General features: G+C 43.8%; 1 protein-coding gene across 6 annotated transcripts in view; it reads left to right on the top strand.

The window, feature by feature from the left end:
- Positions 1–15,357, top strand: part of Wdr25 (WD repeat domain 25) — a 138,493-nt gene that overhangs the window by 1,742 nt on the left and 121,394 nt on the right. For all 6 annotated transcript variants that reach the window (XM_074067162.1, XM_074067163.1, XM_074067160.1 and 3 more), the window contains one exon: positions 2,503–3,344. In XM_074067162.1, the coding sequence (XP_073923263.1) occupies positions 2,547–3,344 (798 nt within the window). In that variant the 5' untranslated portion in view covers positions 2,503–2,546. The remainder of the gene's footprint in view (positions 1–2,502; positions 3,345–15,357) is intronic.

Below are 15,357 nucleotides of genomic sequence, written 5' to 3'. Positions count from 1 at the left end.
GCTAACTACAGACATTTATTTACTATAACCTGGCTTGTATGACAGAAGCTTGTTAAGCAAATGGTGCCATTTGAGGGAAAGGTGTGGAAGGAGTTGAGTAACTGATTCCAAGGGACATTGAAATCCAGCATCTAGCTAGGTGTGGTGGTGCACAGGTGTAATCTCTATACTCAGGAGGCCCAGGGCAGGAAGATCCTGAGTTTGAGGCCAGCATATAGGAGAGCCTTTCTCCCTCCCTCTCCCCTCAGAAAAAAAGGAATTCTGCCTGGGAAGCAGAAAAGGTCTGTCCCTTCCTCCCCCATTTCTCCCTACTTTGTCCTTTTATACTAAAATAAATCCTTGTGAAAACTTAAAAAAAAAAAAAAGTTGGTCCTTGATCTGGACTTGCTGTGCTCTTCCACTTCGCCCTCTGCTGGCCGTGGTGTGCCTAACAGCCTTGTTTTCCCCCTGCTTCTGCTTGCTAATAGCACAGAATTAAAATGTTGTATTCCAAGTCAGGCACTGGTGGCTCAGCCCTGTAATCCTGGCTATTCAGGAGGCAGAGATCAGGAGGATCGAAGTTTAAAGCCAGCCTGGGCAAATAGTTTGCTAGGCCCTATCTCAAGAAAAACCCATCACCAAAAAAGGGCTGGTGGAGTTACTCAAGGTGTAGGTCCTGAGTTCAAACCCCAGTACTGCAAAAAACAAAAATAAAAACAAAAACAAAACTCCCCAAAACAAAGTAAAATGTTGAATTCCAGACCAAAGCACTTCTTACAGAGAACTAGTTGGTATCAACTTATTCGGAATTTCAGGAAGACTTTTTAAAAAGAAGAAGTTCAGTGCTGTGTGAATCTGTGTGTTGGGGTCTGCATGGGCAGATTTGGATCACACAGTCAGGTTTGCTCCTGGCACACTTGTGTGGATTGATATCCTAGGACCTGATTCAGTCTTGTGTTGTTGTGAGTCTGTCTTTCCCACTGGTTCTAGGCAGAGAATAAAGGGAAGGACTAGCGTGGCACGCTTCTCCACATGGAGAATTGGGATGCTTTCTGTTTCATTATTTTCAGACCTCACCTCGTTCATGTTATGAATGCATGCTCCTCTTACCTGTTGCTAAACAAACAGTGCTGCAGGCCTTCCGTGGACATTTATTGCCGTCATACGTATGTCTAGCAAATATACTGGGAGGAGCTCTGGAGTGGGGTGGCTGGGATAGAAACTGCCGGTGTTTGAAGTTGTATCTGTATTGCCTCCCACAGGCAGCTTTGCCATCCCAAGCCTGTCTGGCATCACGTATCCATTTAGTTAGGTCTTCTTTTATGTTTTTCAATAACATTTTTCATTTTCTTCTCACTTTTTTTGTAGATTTGTTCATAGTCTTCATTTTTTTTACTTTATTTTTTATTATCATTATTGTGTTGGGGATACATTGTGACATTTACAAAAGTTCTTGCAATATGTCATAGTTGAAGTCACCCACTCCATCATTCTCCTTTATCCCCCTCACTCCATTCCTGGAATCATTTCAACGGATCCCACTTTTCCATCTTCATATATGAGTACGTAATATTTCCGCCACAAACATGCTTTCTTTAATATCCTCCCCTGCTACTGGGACTAACCCTCCAGGCGGGACCTGTTTTACCTTCCTATTCTCTGTTTTTAAAAAAAACATTTTTGCTTGTTTAAAATAGCTATGTAAGGTGTTTCATTTTGACATTTTCATGTATAGCTGTATTATAACCTGAATTTGTTCATCCCCTCTATTTTTCTCCTTTCTACCTTAGTCCCCTTCTTATGGTAATTTCAACTGGTTTAAAAATTCTATATTCATTCATGTATAGAAAGTACATCAACCTTATTCACTTTCTTAACTTCCTTCTTTCACCCTCCCTCTCCCATTAGTTAGTGACCTCCTGTTAGCATAACTGGTATTTGTATTGGGTCTGCATTCCACATATAAGAGAAAACGTGGCCTTTAGCGTTTTGAACCTGGCTAACTTCATTTACGATTATGTTCTCCAGTTCCATTCATTTACCTGCAAATGACAAAATTTCATTCTTCTTTTTACGGCTGAATAAAATTCCATTGTATATAAATACCATATTTTCTTAATCCATTCATCAGTTGTAGTACATCCTGGTTGTTTCAATAGCTTAGCTATTGTGAATAATGCTACGGTAGACATGGGTGTTTATTGTTACCTGTATAGTCTTCATTTTAAAATTACTCCCTCTAACTAATTATGCCTGGTGTATAGGAAAGTCTTTATTTTAAAAATTATTTAAAAATTTATATGTTATGTAGTTTAAATTAGGATAAACATACTTATCTCCTCAAACATTTATCATTTCTTTATGTTGAAAACATTCAAAATCCTTTTAGCTTTTTGAAAAAAGCCCTTATTTTTTGTGTTTATTCTTGTGGTATTTGACATCTTGGATTTTTGAAGTGATATGTTTTCTTTTAACTACATAAATATTCTCCCTTGTGCAGTTGCTGATGGCTGACTTTTTTAGTCTCAGGTAGTTTGCCTTCGTTGGCAGCAAGAACCGTGTCCCCCATGACTTCGCTGGTGGCATATGATGATTCCGACTCAGAGGCTGAGACTGAGCCTGCTGGAAGTGTGAATACTGGTGGTCAGATGACAGACATTTCTCGTGTGGCCAGACCTCTTGGGCTGGGTTTTGTACCTGGTGCTGTGGATGTGACAAAAGAGGGGGCACAGCTCACAGACCTTGTTCCTTGTGCAGACCTCAGGGAACGGCGTCTCCCACTGGTTCAGCTCTGGAAAAGTGACCCGGGATCCTGCCCTAGCCAGAGGCTGCAGTGGCCCTGGAAGGAGCCTGAAGTCACCTTCCCCATCAGCGAGCCTCCTCGCCCTTCTCTGTGGATAAGCCGTGCTCCGGCCGACCATGTACCCCTGGCAGCTGCCTGTTTAAAACAAGTGAAACCCTCCTTGTGTTCTCCCAAGTCATCTTTCCCCATTCAGCATAAATCTGAAACCACATGTAGAAATGTTGGCTCTTTCCAGAGGAAAAGGGGTGAGGACTGTGTGGTTCCATATACCCCGAAGAGACTGAGGCAGCTACAAGCCTTGAGTGCAGAGACAGGTGAGGGTACAAATCTGGAGCCTCAGGGCCCCCCTGAAAAGTGCACCCCAGCCCCTCTCTGTGTGGCCCCCACAGTGTCTGAGGTGATCCAGCCACATTTGAACAGTCAGTACAGGGAGACCAAGGTTCCCAGGAAAGTGCTCTTCCACCTGCGAGGCCACAGGGGCCCTGTCAACAGCATCCAGTGGTGTCCAGTCTTTTCTAAGAGCCACATGCTTCTCTCCACTTCTATGGATAAGACCTTCAAGGTAAGATTATCATGACAACTTCTGTTTTCAGATGCTCTTGGGGCTAAACTCCTGGAATGTTACATTTGTCAGAGTTAGGTAGAGGGTGGTCCCAGGCTGGGTATTTATTTCTGGAAGTTTCTGTAATTTTCTTTGTTACATCTAAGAAGGGATTCTCTGTGGTCAGCCCTGGATTATTGGTCCTTCCTGCTCTATCCCTTTGTTGATACTGCCTTGCCCAGGGCACCAGAGCATTAAATCAATTTAATAAATTATGGTAAGACCAGATGATAAAATCTTATTTTACTTTATAATAATATTGTATTATTTTATCATCTGATTATGCCACATTTTATTTACCCATGCCCCCTTTGTTTTTTTTTTTAATTTTTATTTTTTTATTATTCATATGTGCATACAATGCTTGGGTCATTTCTCCCCCCTGCCCCCACCCCCTCCCTTACCATCCACACCGCCCCCTCCCTCTCCCCCCTACCCCCTCGATACCTGGCAGAAACTATTTTGCCCTTATCTCTAATTTTGTTGAAGAGAGAGTATAAGCAATAATAGGAAGGACCAAGGGTTTTCGCTAGTTGAGATAAGGATAGCTATACAGGGAGTTGACTCACATTGATTTCCTGTGCATGTGTGTTATCTTCTAGGTTAATTCTTTTTAATCTAACCTTTTCTCTAGTTCCTGATCCCCTTCTCCTATTGGCCTCAGTTGCTTTTAAGGTATCTGCTTTAGTTTCTCTGCGTTAAGGGCAACAAATGCTAGCTAATTTTTTAGGTGTCTTACCTATCCTCATATCTCCCTTGTGTGCACTCGGTTTTATCTTGTGATCAAAGTTCAATCTCCTTGTTGTGTTTGCCCTTGATCTAATGTCTGCATATGAGGGAGAACATACGATTTTTGGTCTTTTGGGCCAGGCTAACCTCACTCAGAATGATGTTCTCCAATTCCATCCATTTACCAGTGAATGATAACATTTCATTCTTCATGCCATGCCCCCTTTGTTAGTCATTAAATGGTTTCTAAATAAATAATGCTGCAATAGACATACTGCTACAGAATTTTTATTCACTCACTTGTCCTTGATACTTCTTTATGGTGGGTTCCTAGAGGCAGGCGTCCTGGGATTAACTGTAGGCTCGTGACTTTACTGAAGAGTGGTGGGGTAGAAGAATCCCCTCTCATCATGTGCTCACCAGCACTGAGTATTATCTCTTTTTCAACTTTTGATGATATAGTATGAGCAAAACTCAGGTTTTGATATGATCAAAACTCTGGCTTTAGGGTAAAAAAGGAGAAATGTTTGTTTGCATTTGACATCAGTGGAATTAGACGTTTGTTTTCAAGAAATGTAATGTTACTAAGTTTAAGTGCAGCTTGTGACTTACTTACGGCAGCAAAGTAAGTAAAGCAGAGGTTGGGGCAGCTCAGGTTTGTAGAACAGAGAAGCTAAAAGGAGGCAAACACCAGGATTTATTGAGTGGCCCCATGTCACCTGCTCTCCACCTGCTGATCTACAACCTCCTTGAAAGAATGTGGCTTCAAACGCAGCTTGCTGTGGAGTAGCTGGTCACTTGCCCAAGCTGTCTTCCCTCTGAGTCTGGTGTCTTAACTGTAAAGGGCATAATCATACCTGTGCCATGTGATTACTTGAGAAAAATACTTTCAAAAAGCATCTGGTGCAGAGCTGGTGCCCCATAGGTGTTCAGTAACTGTTGGCATCCTCCCCTTCCTTTCCTCAGAATTCTGCAACCAACCTATCCAAATCCTTTTATCTGTAAGTTACATTTTCATGTCCAGTCTCTCCCCTCCCCACATCCACTCATGGACTGTCCACTGTTGGACGTGGAACTTGTCTCTGTTGCATGTGAGCCCTGGGAAAAAGGCCAGATTCCTTTCTTTGTCCCTCAGTAAGCCGGTGGTGGCAGTGAGCACAGGCCAGCAGGAGGCAGAGGTGGCTTGCCACGGACATAATACCTTCCATTTAATGGCACTGCCCCCTGGAGAGGTGAAGGTGGTAAGTGGATCAGGTGTGTCCTTGTGGATGCTTACTTACCCATCTACTGGTACCTCCTGTCTCCCAGGGGGGAGGGGGAAGACCTGGAGCCCTGTGGGGACTGGTCTCTACCTAGTGCTGTGGTAAAGTGCTAGCAGAGCCAAATAGCTCAAGTCACTTTTGCCGGAAAATTTTGGTTTCCTAAATAGATGTGTCCCCATCATGATTTTTAACAGCATGTGTAAGTGGAACATTGATTTCTGGGTGTTGTAGAACAGATGAAAATGCCAAGCCTACTCCACCTTACTCCCCAAAATCTATTCCTGCCCCAAAGGACTAGAAACTAGAGCAACTAACTATTCTTGACAACTCGTGACTAGAAGAGGGTGCAGTCAGCAGAGCTTGGAATTGCAGGAAACCTTGCTCCCGGGAGGTTCCCTGAGACCTGGGTTTAGGACTGTGTTTAGGGTGATGTTGCTGTGCTTGTCTGTCCCTAGGAGGTATGTTGCTGGATGCTGCTGCTAGCATGGGGCTCCTGGGGCTGCCAGGCAGCTTCCGGGGAGCCTGAACACCCTGCTGTCTAGGCCTCAGGGTAAAGCCCCAGGGGTGGCACTGGAGGTGCCCCAGAGGGGTTGTGGGGTTGGGTCAGTACTGATCTGGCTGCTAGGATCAGTGTCTCCTGATCCTCTTCTTACTGAAGTGTCTTGAAAATCAAGGTTTTTATAAGTGACAAATGCAAATAGTGGGTTAGGGCCTTCTCTGCTTTAAGATGTTTACTATAGTTCTCAGTGATTGGGTTATTTGGCAAACTGGTTTTGGGCAGGTTGACTTTTAGAAACTTTTTCAGTGTGAAGAATGTGTGACAGGGATCCAAGGAGCCAGGATGGGAAGATGGATTGGGGACTAGAGGAAGCTGGGGAGGGAAGTCCTGGCCAAGTCTGAGGATGTACTGGGCCCACAGGTTCGTATGTGGCCTGGCTAGGCAGTGGCGTGCTTCTCTCTCCCTGGTGTCAGAGATGGGGCTAAAGTAACAAACTGAGCCTCAGTTTATGTGTGAAGTGGAGATAATTATGTGTGTCTTACTGGGCTTTCTTGAACATCAGCCAATGCTGGATATGAATTACCTGGAGGGCTCCTGGCATGTGACTGGCACTCAGCATGGCTGGGGGTCTTGCTATCCCCAGGAGTTTTCCCCCTTCCCTGCTGGGCAGCTGCGGAGTGCTTATTCTACCTAAGTAGCTTGATAGATTGTAAGCTTCCTGAGCATGGGAAGCATGCCAGATATGTTCTCATATTCTCTGTAGCATCTGGCACAAAATTTTATACATGTTAAGTGATCAGTAAAGATTTTAAAACATTTGCTGGGTTTCATTGCTGGGCTTTGGAAAAGGACTTTTTTTTTTCAGTTTTATTTTTGAATTAGCATACATTAATGATATGAGGGGATTTCACTGTACATGTGTACAGTGTACCTTGAACAAGTTCACCCCTCCATTATGCTTCCACGTCCCCTCCCTCAAGCCCCCATTTTCCAAGTGTTTGGTAGGTTTCATTGCGTTGTCCTCATATGCAGCAGCATACTGTGTCCTCTTTACCCTCTGTATCCTTCCTCTTCCCCCTCCTGCCGATTCCCTTCACACAGTACCCCATTTGCATTCACGTCCCATTATCATCCTCACCATCATTTTATGTGTAGGTTCCACAAATGAGTGAGAACATGGGATATTTGGTCTTTTGAGCTTGGCTTATCTTGTTCAGTATGATGCTCTTCAGTAAGGATGGTTTTGTGTGCATAAATCCTACTTGCCACTAGGGGGCACAGTAAGACTTACTATGACCCACTCATCCAAGCTTCTAGAATGTGGAAGAATCCTTGACTGAAGGTAGCATTTACTGAGAGATGATTTCCTCTCTGATCAGGAGAAAAACAACCCAGCCCATGTGATGAATCTACAGAACGTGGAGTGCCAGTTCTTTCATCTCCTTAAAGCATAGCTTTGGAATTCATAAATTTCAATTGGGCACATTACAGTGGAAAGAGACTTACTTTAATATGTTCTAAATGTTCTGGGAGCTGTAAAATATGCTTATATTAGTTTTGAAAAATTTACAGGCAGAGCAATTAAGTAAAATAAAACAGTGACTCATAATTCTGCACCGCTGCTCTGTTTTCTTTCCCGATGATCCCTTCCTGCCCTCGCCTGTGAGCTGAGTGTTTTTTTTCATCACTGTAATCCCAGCACGGATACCCTTTTATACACTCTTTTCATTTCCCAGCAAACTCTCTGGGCTTTACATGTTTGAACACTCACTGAATGTAAAGGTAGAATTCAGACTTTGATGCCTTTTTTGAAGGAAAAAAACCAAATGTGGTCTGCTTTACCCAAACACAGCCTGCCCTGCTTGTCTGCTCTCTGCCAGGCACTCCAGGGAATTCCTGGCGGCCCCAACATGCTTTCTGCTCCAGAGACCTGCAGACCACGCATGGAAACTGGAGTTCTTATGCAGGAATGTCTTTAAATCAAGTGTATGATTAGGTTTTGTTTATTTGCTTTAAAAAATAATTTGCTATAGATTTTTTTCAACAAATTTCCTTAAAATACTTTTTTTCCTATTATTTTATTAGCATATAATAGTTGTATAGGAGGATACATTGTGATATTTACATATGTGTATATCTTCCTTAAAATTCCTTCCTCCCTCCCTTCCTTCCTTTTTTTTTTTTTTTATTTAAGACAAGGTCTCACTCTATAGCCCAGACTGGCCTTGAACATACAATCCTGCTTTAACCTTCCCAGTCAAGTACTGGGATTACAGGCCTGTACCAGCAGGGTTGGAAAAACACTTAAAAAAAAACCAAACCAAAAAAAAAAACCCTTTTCATTTTTTATTGTGAATGTGGTGAATGCTTATTATGAAAAATAGGAATCACTGATAACCCCACCCTGTCAACACCTCACCCCTCATCACTCTGAAGGCCGAAGGCTGTCTTGGCCCAGGCTGCTGTGTTCCTATGTATTTGTGTGTTTGGGCTTATTGTATGGTGAGCAAATTTGAATTCTGTCTTCCACCAAACCTGTATTCTAGAATGTAAGGGGAGTGCTTTTTTTTTTTTAAACCTTGTTAAAGCTTTTGGTGCTGGTGTGTGGCTTAGTCTGAGGGCATTGGCCTTGTATGCACAAGGCTCAGATTTCAGCTCCATCTCTGGCACTAAAAACAAAACAAAACAAAAAACTAAAACACTTTCCTCAGATGTTTTTCTCTTTCAGATTCCAAACTTTATCTCTTCCGTGTTGTTTCCTATAGCTTCCTGCTTTCATTTGTTAAGTAATCAGTACTGCAGTGAGCAGCCTACACATAAAGATTGTCTTTTTGCTGCTTAGTGTGGTAAAGATGGACTTTGATTTCCACCCAGGCTTTAGCTAAAGCCTGTGTGTGGTGAGTGGAACCTGAATAGATTGGTAGACATTCAGTGCCATTCTGTATTGCTGGCTTGGTAGCTGTGTGACCTTGGGAAAAGCACTTAGCTTCTCTCATCCCCCAGTTCCTCACTGGTAAAATGGGGATGATGGCCACCAATTAGGGTTGTTGCTGTGGATATGGAAAGAGATAACTCTGTCCCTAACAAAAGGGGCTGCAAAAAAGTGTCTCTGTTCCTCTATACTTCCATTGACTGATTAAACAAAGATTATAGAGCCCTTTAGTACTGCCCCCACCAAAAAACCCTAAAACAAATGAAACATGACGGTAGAAAAGAGAAATTACCCAGAATTCTGCAACTTAATGTAATTTTTGTATTTGTGAATCTTTTCACAGTCCATCTTTGTACACAGACTTTTAAAGGGTTTCATTCTCAGAGTTCCTGAGATAAACACTTGTAACATTTACAGAGTTTTTGGGATTGTTGGTACTGAGCCATCCACAAACTCCTTTTGCGTGCTGCTGTCCAACATTCAAGGTTGGTGCTGAGGGCTGGGTCTACCCCTGGGATCCCCCTGCTTGTTGCTCTGATTGACTATGTGATGGAAGACAAATGCATGGTTTTGGGCAGAGTCTGAGCCACTGGACCATGCTGGGGAAGCAGACTCACTGCCAAGGTGATGCTGGGTGCACCTGAAGGAAAGGACTTTGTGTTGGAGTCTGATGACCTGGGCTAGGGCCTCCCAGTATGCCTCTCAGCTCTGTGGCCACTGACTGGGGCACAGATGAGAGGATCGAGAGCTAGCCAGTGCCCAGTGTGCATGGGCACTGTTCCAAATGTGCACGCTGGGCACCATTCCAAATGCTCCATCCCCTCTTTACCACAGAGGGCAAGGGGGTTGTTCACAGTCACACAGCAGGGCAATGGTGGAGGCAAGAGGGAAGCTGGTACTGCAGGGGACAGGAGAGCATGCCCCCTTCTCCCAAGTGGGGCCTGGGCTTCATCCCAGTTCAATTCTGGTGGTTCTGTTAAGGGGCATGAGGAACAGAGACAAATTCCATGGTGGTTTGGATTTGCATTTTTATATATTTCAGGATCCTGCTGATTTATCATTGTTAGCGGATTTGATTATATTAGGGTATCTTCGATGCGCTTTGTAGAAAGTGATATATTTCACATTCAAAGACAAGGAATTTATGGATCTAAGTGCCAGAGGGAGAGTTTCGTTCAGTTTTGAAAGAATTATTCTTGATGGATTTTACAAAATGCGATTGAGAAATGATTTGGGGCGTGGAGTGAGGAGTCGTGGGGCGTTATGTAGATGATGGGCAATTTATTCCAGGCACGAAGCAGATCCTCTGGAAATGAGAGGCACAGCTGGGAAGGAGGTTTAGATGTGGTGGTGGGCGTTTGGTATTTGGGGACTGAATGATTAACAGTGCATCGAGGGTAATTAGGTGAAGGCGAGAATGGTGTGTGTGTGTGTGTGTGTGTGTGTGTGTGTGTGTGTGTGTGTGTGTGTGTGTGTGTGTGTGTGTGTGTGTAGAGAGAGTGAGCTCACACATGCACACCAGCGCGTACAGGGATGGTGAGATTCTACCTTCATTTGACAGAGGCTCAGAGAGAAGACGCCATTGCCCCAGGGCACACAGTCCTGGACACCAGGAGTGCTTCTTTCCTTTCCCACCTTCCAGGGAAAGTTGAGAGTTATCCCAGAGGTGGCTTAGGTTTAGGCTGGTTGACAGCCAGGCTGCTGAGCCTCTGGGAAGAGCTGTGAGCTTTTGCGCTGGAACCTTCTCTTTGTGGGAGATGAAGTGTTTTTGACACTTCTCTTCCCTCATGTGAAAGCCGAGATGATTTTGAAACCAACACACGAGACACTTCCCAGTTCCCGTTGCCTGACAAGTTTGTGCCTTACAGAACAAACCTTGAGTTGAAGAGGCGTCGGAAGCGGGCAGTGTGGCAGAGCCAGCTGTGCCTTCTCCTTAAGAACTTCATTCTGTTGAATTTGGGCGGTTTGGAACACCAAGGGCAGGGTGTCCAGCTTGCCCCACAGATGCCAGCCAGAAACAAGGGTGGTGTGAAGGTGCAGGCTCTGTCCTTAGGGAGCAAGCCTCATCCAATCTCATACTGTGTCATTAAGAGGAGAATAGAGCAATTTGGAAAAATGCTTTTAATGTAATTGAAAAATGCAGATTGCAAAATTGGCACACTTAGGAGTTGAGACAGTCTAGTAAATTATTTCTTGCTGCTTTTAAAACTTGGACACAGTAGACTCTTGAGAGCTTGTTTGGAGGTTCTAGCAGGGGAGCGCAGCTACTCGTATACCCTTGACCGAAGAACGGTCCTCCTCTATCGGGGATGGTTGTCCTCTTCGACCGAGCGCGCAGCTTCGGGAGGGACGCACATGGAGCGGTGAGGGAGGAAGGGGACACCCGCCTAGCCAGCCAGATCAGCCGAATCAACCCTGGCGATCAATGGGGTGACAGATGTCGCAGCCAGATTGCCCTCACATCCAACACACAGTAGACTCTTAAAGGCTCCTGTCTTGTGCCCAGTGGTGGCAAGGTCCTTTTTCTTTTTCAAAAATGAGTTGTTTTATATTTAATTTGTTTTATTATAAAAATGGTAAAATTTTGTAAAAATATGCAAGAAAAGTGGCAGAAATGAAAAGATTAACCCTTGATCCTCCACTTTAGCATGATGCCTGTGAACATTTTGCAAATCCCATTTCCTTCTTATCTCCCTTCCCTAATTGCTAGATTTTTTTCCCTGTAAATGAAGAGAGGGTTACTAGCCTCACCCTTAATGCTATCTCCTAGCTTCTGCTCTTCTTTCTGTTGTCCTTTCTTCCTGATGGATGGACAGATGGTTCTCACATGGCTGTCCCTCACTGGGGGAGTGGAGCAGTGTAGGGTTAAGGGCACCGAGTTGCAGTCAGTGTGGTGGGAACAGCCATGGTTGTCAGACCAGGATCAGAAGCCAGACTCCGCTTAGCCTTCCCTTCAACAAGCTTCCAGAAGTTTCTTTACTTGACAGAGGACAAAAGAGCATGTGCTTCAGTCCTCCATCCAGAGCACTGTGATCCAGGCCCATGTGCAGGGAGGACCCAGCAGGCTTTAGAAACCCGAACCAAGTGGCAGATATCTTTGCGCTGTCAGGGCCAGGAGCTCTCCTAGCCTGTCTTCTGTGGTCCTTGTCCCCTGAGAAATCGGACTCACCTAGACCATGGCTGTAACTGGCCAGAATCATTGACTTTAGGAGTCCTATTAATGGATGTTCTAAATGTCCCTGGATTGTGCTGCTGTAAGTTTCTTCCCTTTCTCTCTCATTTTCTACTTTGCCTTTCTGTGAAATTTCCTCCACTTAGCTTTTAATCCTTTTTTTGGATTTCATACCTATACTTTTAATTAAAAACTTAAAGGATAGCTTAAATTCAGAAAGCTATTGTTCTACTACATTTTTAAGTTCCAAGAGCTGCTACTTATTTTCTGAATGTCCTATTTTGAGGCAGACATCAGGAAGATTGCAGATTGAAGCCAGCCAGGGCAAATAGTTCATGAGATTATCTCGAAAATACCCATCAAAAGAAAGGGCTAGTGGAGTTAAAAAAAAAAAAAAAAGGTGTATCTTTTCTATTGTATATTTACATGGTCCTTGCTTAGCTGTCTTATTTCTTTGGAAGTTTTTCCTCTTTCTTTACAGCTTCTGTGGTCTTTTAAGTTTTGGTGTCTGTGTTCCACATTAGAGATTTTCTACTGTTCATTTGAATTTAGGAGGGAGGTTCGTTAAAGCTGACCACTGCATGTGTGTGTCTGTACTGGGCTCATCCACAATGAGTTTGCCTGAGGGTTGGTGAGTCCCCCACATGTGACTGTCCTATGTATTTTTTCTTATCCTGGTCAGTTTCTTAGGAGGAGCCCTCCTGGTCCCTGGGTGGACTTTCATCCTGCTGCAGCCTCCTTGCATCTGAGCTGGGAAGGGGGGGCATTTCAGTATTTGATGTGCACACTCCCTCCTATCCTGCACCTTGGGTTTTTTCACTAACGTCACCAGCACATCTCTTCCTCCTTGACCCCAGATCGACGTCATTCCTTCCCGTGGCTACGCAGTGTTCCTTTATGGCTCACACATCTTTTATGTGCAGACGTGACTGCCTCTTCTTGCCCTCCATGGCAGCAGAATTATGACTTTTTTAAACGTCTGCTAATTTAATGGTATCTTGTTTGAGGACCAGATGAGTTCATTTACGGACAGCTCTTTTAGACCTGGGCCCGGCACCTCGTGAATGCTAAATAAGCGCCTGTCATTGTGGTTCCTGTCCATTAATCTCCTGCCGTCTTAGCATTCCTCTTCTCTAGGCAATTTACATACTAACAGTGTTGACCCCTCATCATATTCCACCTCCACCCTTCCCCTAGTGTATTGACTGTGAGTTTTGGTATCTCATTATTATTATTATTTTTTTTAGCAGAGAAAACCTAGCATCTTTTGTAGTCAGGTTACAGACCTTCCCCTCTGTAATCGTCCTATGGCTTTAGACCATGGCCTGTCCACCTGCACCCTGAAATCTGATAAATGGTCACCTATATTTGACCTTCATCTAGCAGTGATTAGCTTGAGCCAGTTTCAATTCTCGTCATTGGGTCTGAGGCAGGCCGTGTGCCACCGTGATGAATGTGCACTGGGTGCCAGGGATCGATCGGCATATTAAGGAGCCATGCTGCTGTCCCCAGCAGCCCTGCTTCGTGATGCTCCCCCACACTGACGCTGGCTACTAATGATTTCAAATGACCTTTCTATCTGGCTTATTCCGCAGGGCACGGGTGCACCATGGCTTCCCAAACCTTCCCTCAAAAAAGAAATGTTGTTTTTGACCATAAAAGAAAAACATGCTTACTACAGAAAAAACAGAAAGGTATAAATAAGAAAAAAAATCGCCCATTGTCTCTCCACCCAGAGGCAATGACTGTAGACTTTGTGGTATATTTCCATCCAGTCTTAAATATAATTCAACATGGTTGAGCTCTAACTATACTTATAATTTTCGCACCCCCTCTTCCACTGCAGCAGCAGCTTTTAATGTCGTAATTTATTGTAGTGGTTTTCAGTGTGGTCTGCAATCCCCGGGGGTCCTGCAGACCCTTCCAGAGGGTCAAAACTATTTTCATAATAACACCTAGAAGTTATTTGCCTTTTTCACTCTCATTCTCTCATGAGTGTAGATGGAGTTTTCCAGAGGCAATGGGATGTGTGCTATTGCAATGATTAAACACAGAAGCAGATATAAGGACCCAGCTGTCTTGTATTAAGCCAGACAGTAAGGAGATCTGCCAAAATGTAAACAATGTCTCTCACTGATTTTCTTTCTGTCTTAGAAAGCCTAGTTATTTTTATAAGAAATAAGTTATTTATTTATGTTAACATGTGGTAGGCTTATTACTGTTACTTTCATGTAAGTTAATAAATATTTTTAAATGTCCTCAGTGTTCATTTCTGAAGTGCTAAATATCTATAGCTGCAGTGCACATGCCCAATAACTCTTTGGGGGTCCTCAGTCATTTTAGATGGTATAGAAGCAACTAAAAGACTTGACAAATACAGTTCTGTTTACTTCTGCAATCCCATTTTGGGGTGCGGGAAGGGGGATATAATTAATGTCTTGGTAGAAATGGCATCACATCCCAGCTCTGGGGCAAGTAGCTTCTGCCCCAGCCATGTCTCTGCCTTCTTCTGCTTGGTTAGATTTCCAAGCTGAGGGACAAAAAGCATGATCCTGGATGCTCAGGTCCCCCATTGGTTCCTCTACTCCTTTCCCCAGACCCTTTCCTCCTTCTTTGTGAAGGTGATTTAACAGCATTTCAAGATGATGGGGGGGGGGGAATCTCCCAGCTCCAGCATATACTAAAATTGTGATTATTCTTGTGCCCCCACCTTCTCAATTTCTGTGGGCTGTGCTTTTTTTCACAGAGCGCATACAGGATTCTACAGCCTGCATTTCCCACTTAACATTCTCCCCCAGTCTTGCCCACTGCTCTGCCACCAGCCGCCTCTGTGTCTTTGGAGGGCCGTCAATTTTCACTGGCTCCACGATGCTCTATTGAGTTGATTAACTGTAATTTACTTAGCCGCCCTTGGACACTTAGGTTGGTTCTAATTTTTGCTATTATAGATAATGCTGAAGTGGTTATCTTCATGCATGAAACCCTTTTCTTTTGGATTATTTCTTTCAGATTGATTCCCAGAAGTGGGACTGCTGGGTCAAAGGGTTGTACATTTTCATGGGTCCAGATATGTCTCCTGTCAGATTGCTTTCCAAAAGGATTATACCAATTTGCACTGCCACCGCAAAGCCTTCGTAATAACTAACTATTTTGCTTAACTATCATGCCTAGAATTTTCCCTTGGAGCCCAGAGGGGGCAAAGGCCCTTATCTAAGTGAGCGCAATCTGTAATTATTTAGACTAACACCAAAATTGCTTTCAGAACATTTTTAACCTGCTGGGTTTAGAATTCTGATTCGTATACATGCTAGTATTAAAAGTTTCACAAGTAGTAATTTCTCTTTCCCTCCTCACAGTGTGTTTACACAGCCCAATAACCG

This window comes from Castor canadensis, chromosome 3 (assembly GCF_047511655.1).
Source record: "Castor canadensis chromosome 3, mCasCan1.hap1v2, whole genome shotgun sequence".
NCBI classification, from domain to species: Eukaryota; Metazoa; Chordata; class Mammalia; order Rodentia; family Castoridae; genus Castor; species Castor canadensis.
Note: the sequence above shows the minus strand (reverse complement) of the source record. Positions and strands in the feature narration are given on the sequence as shown.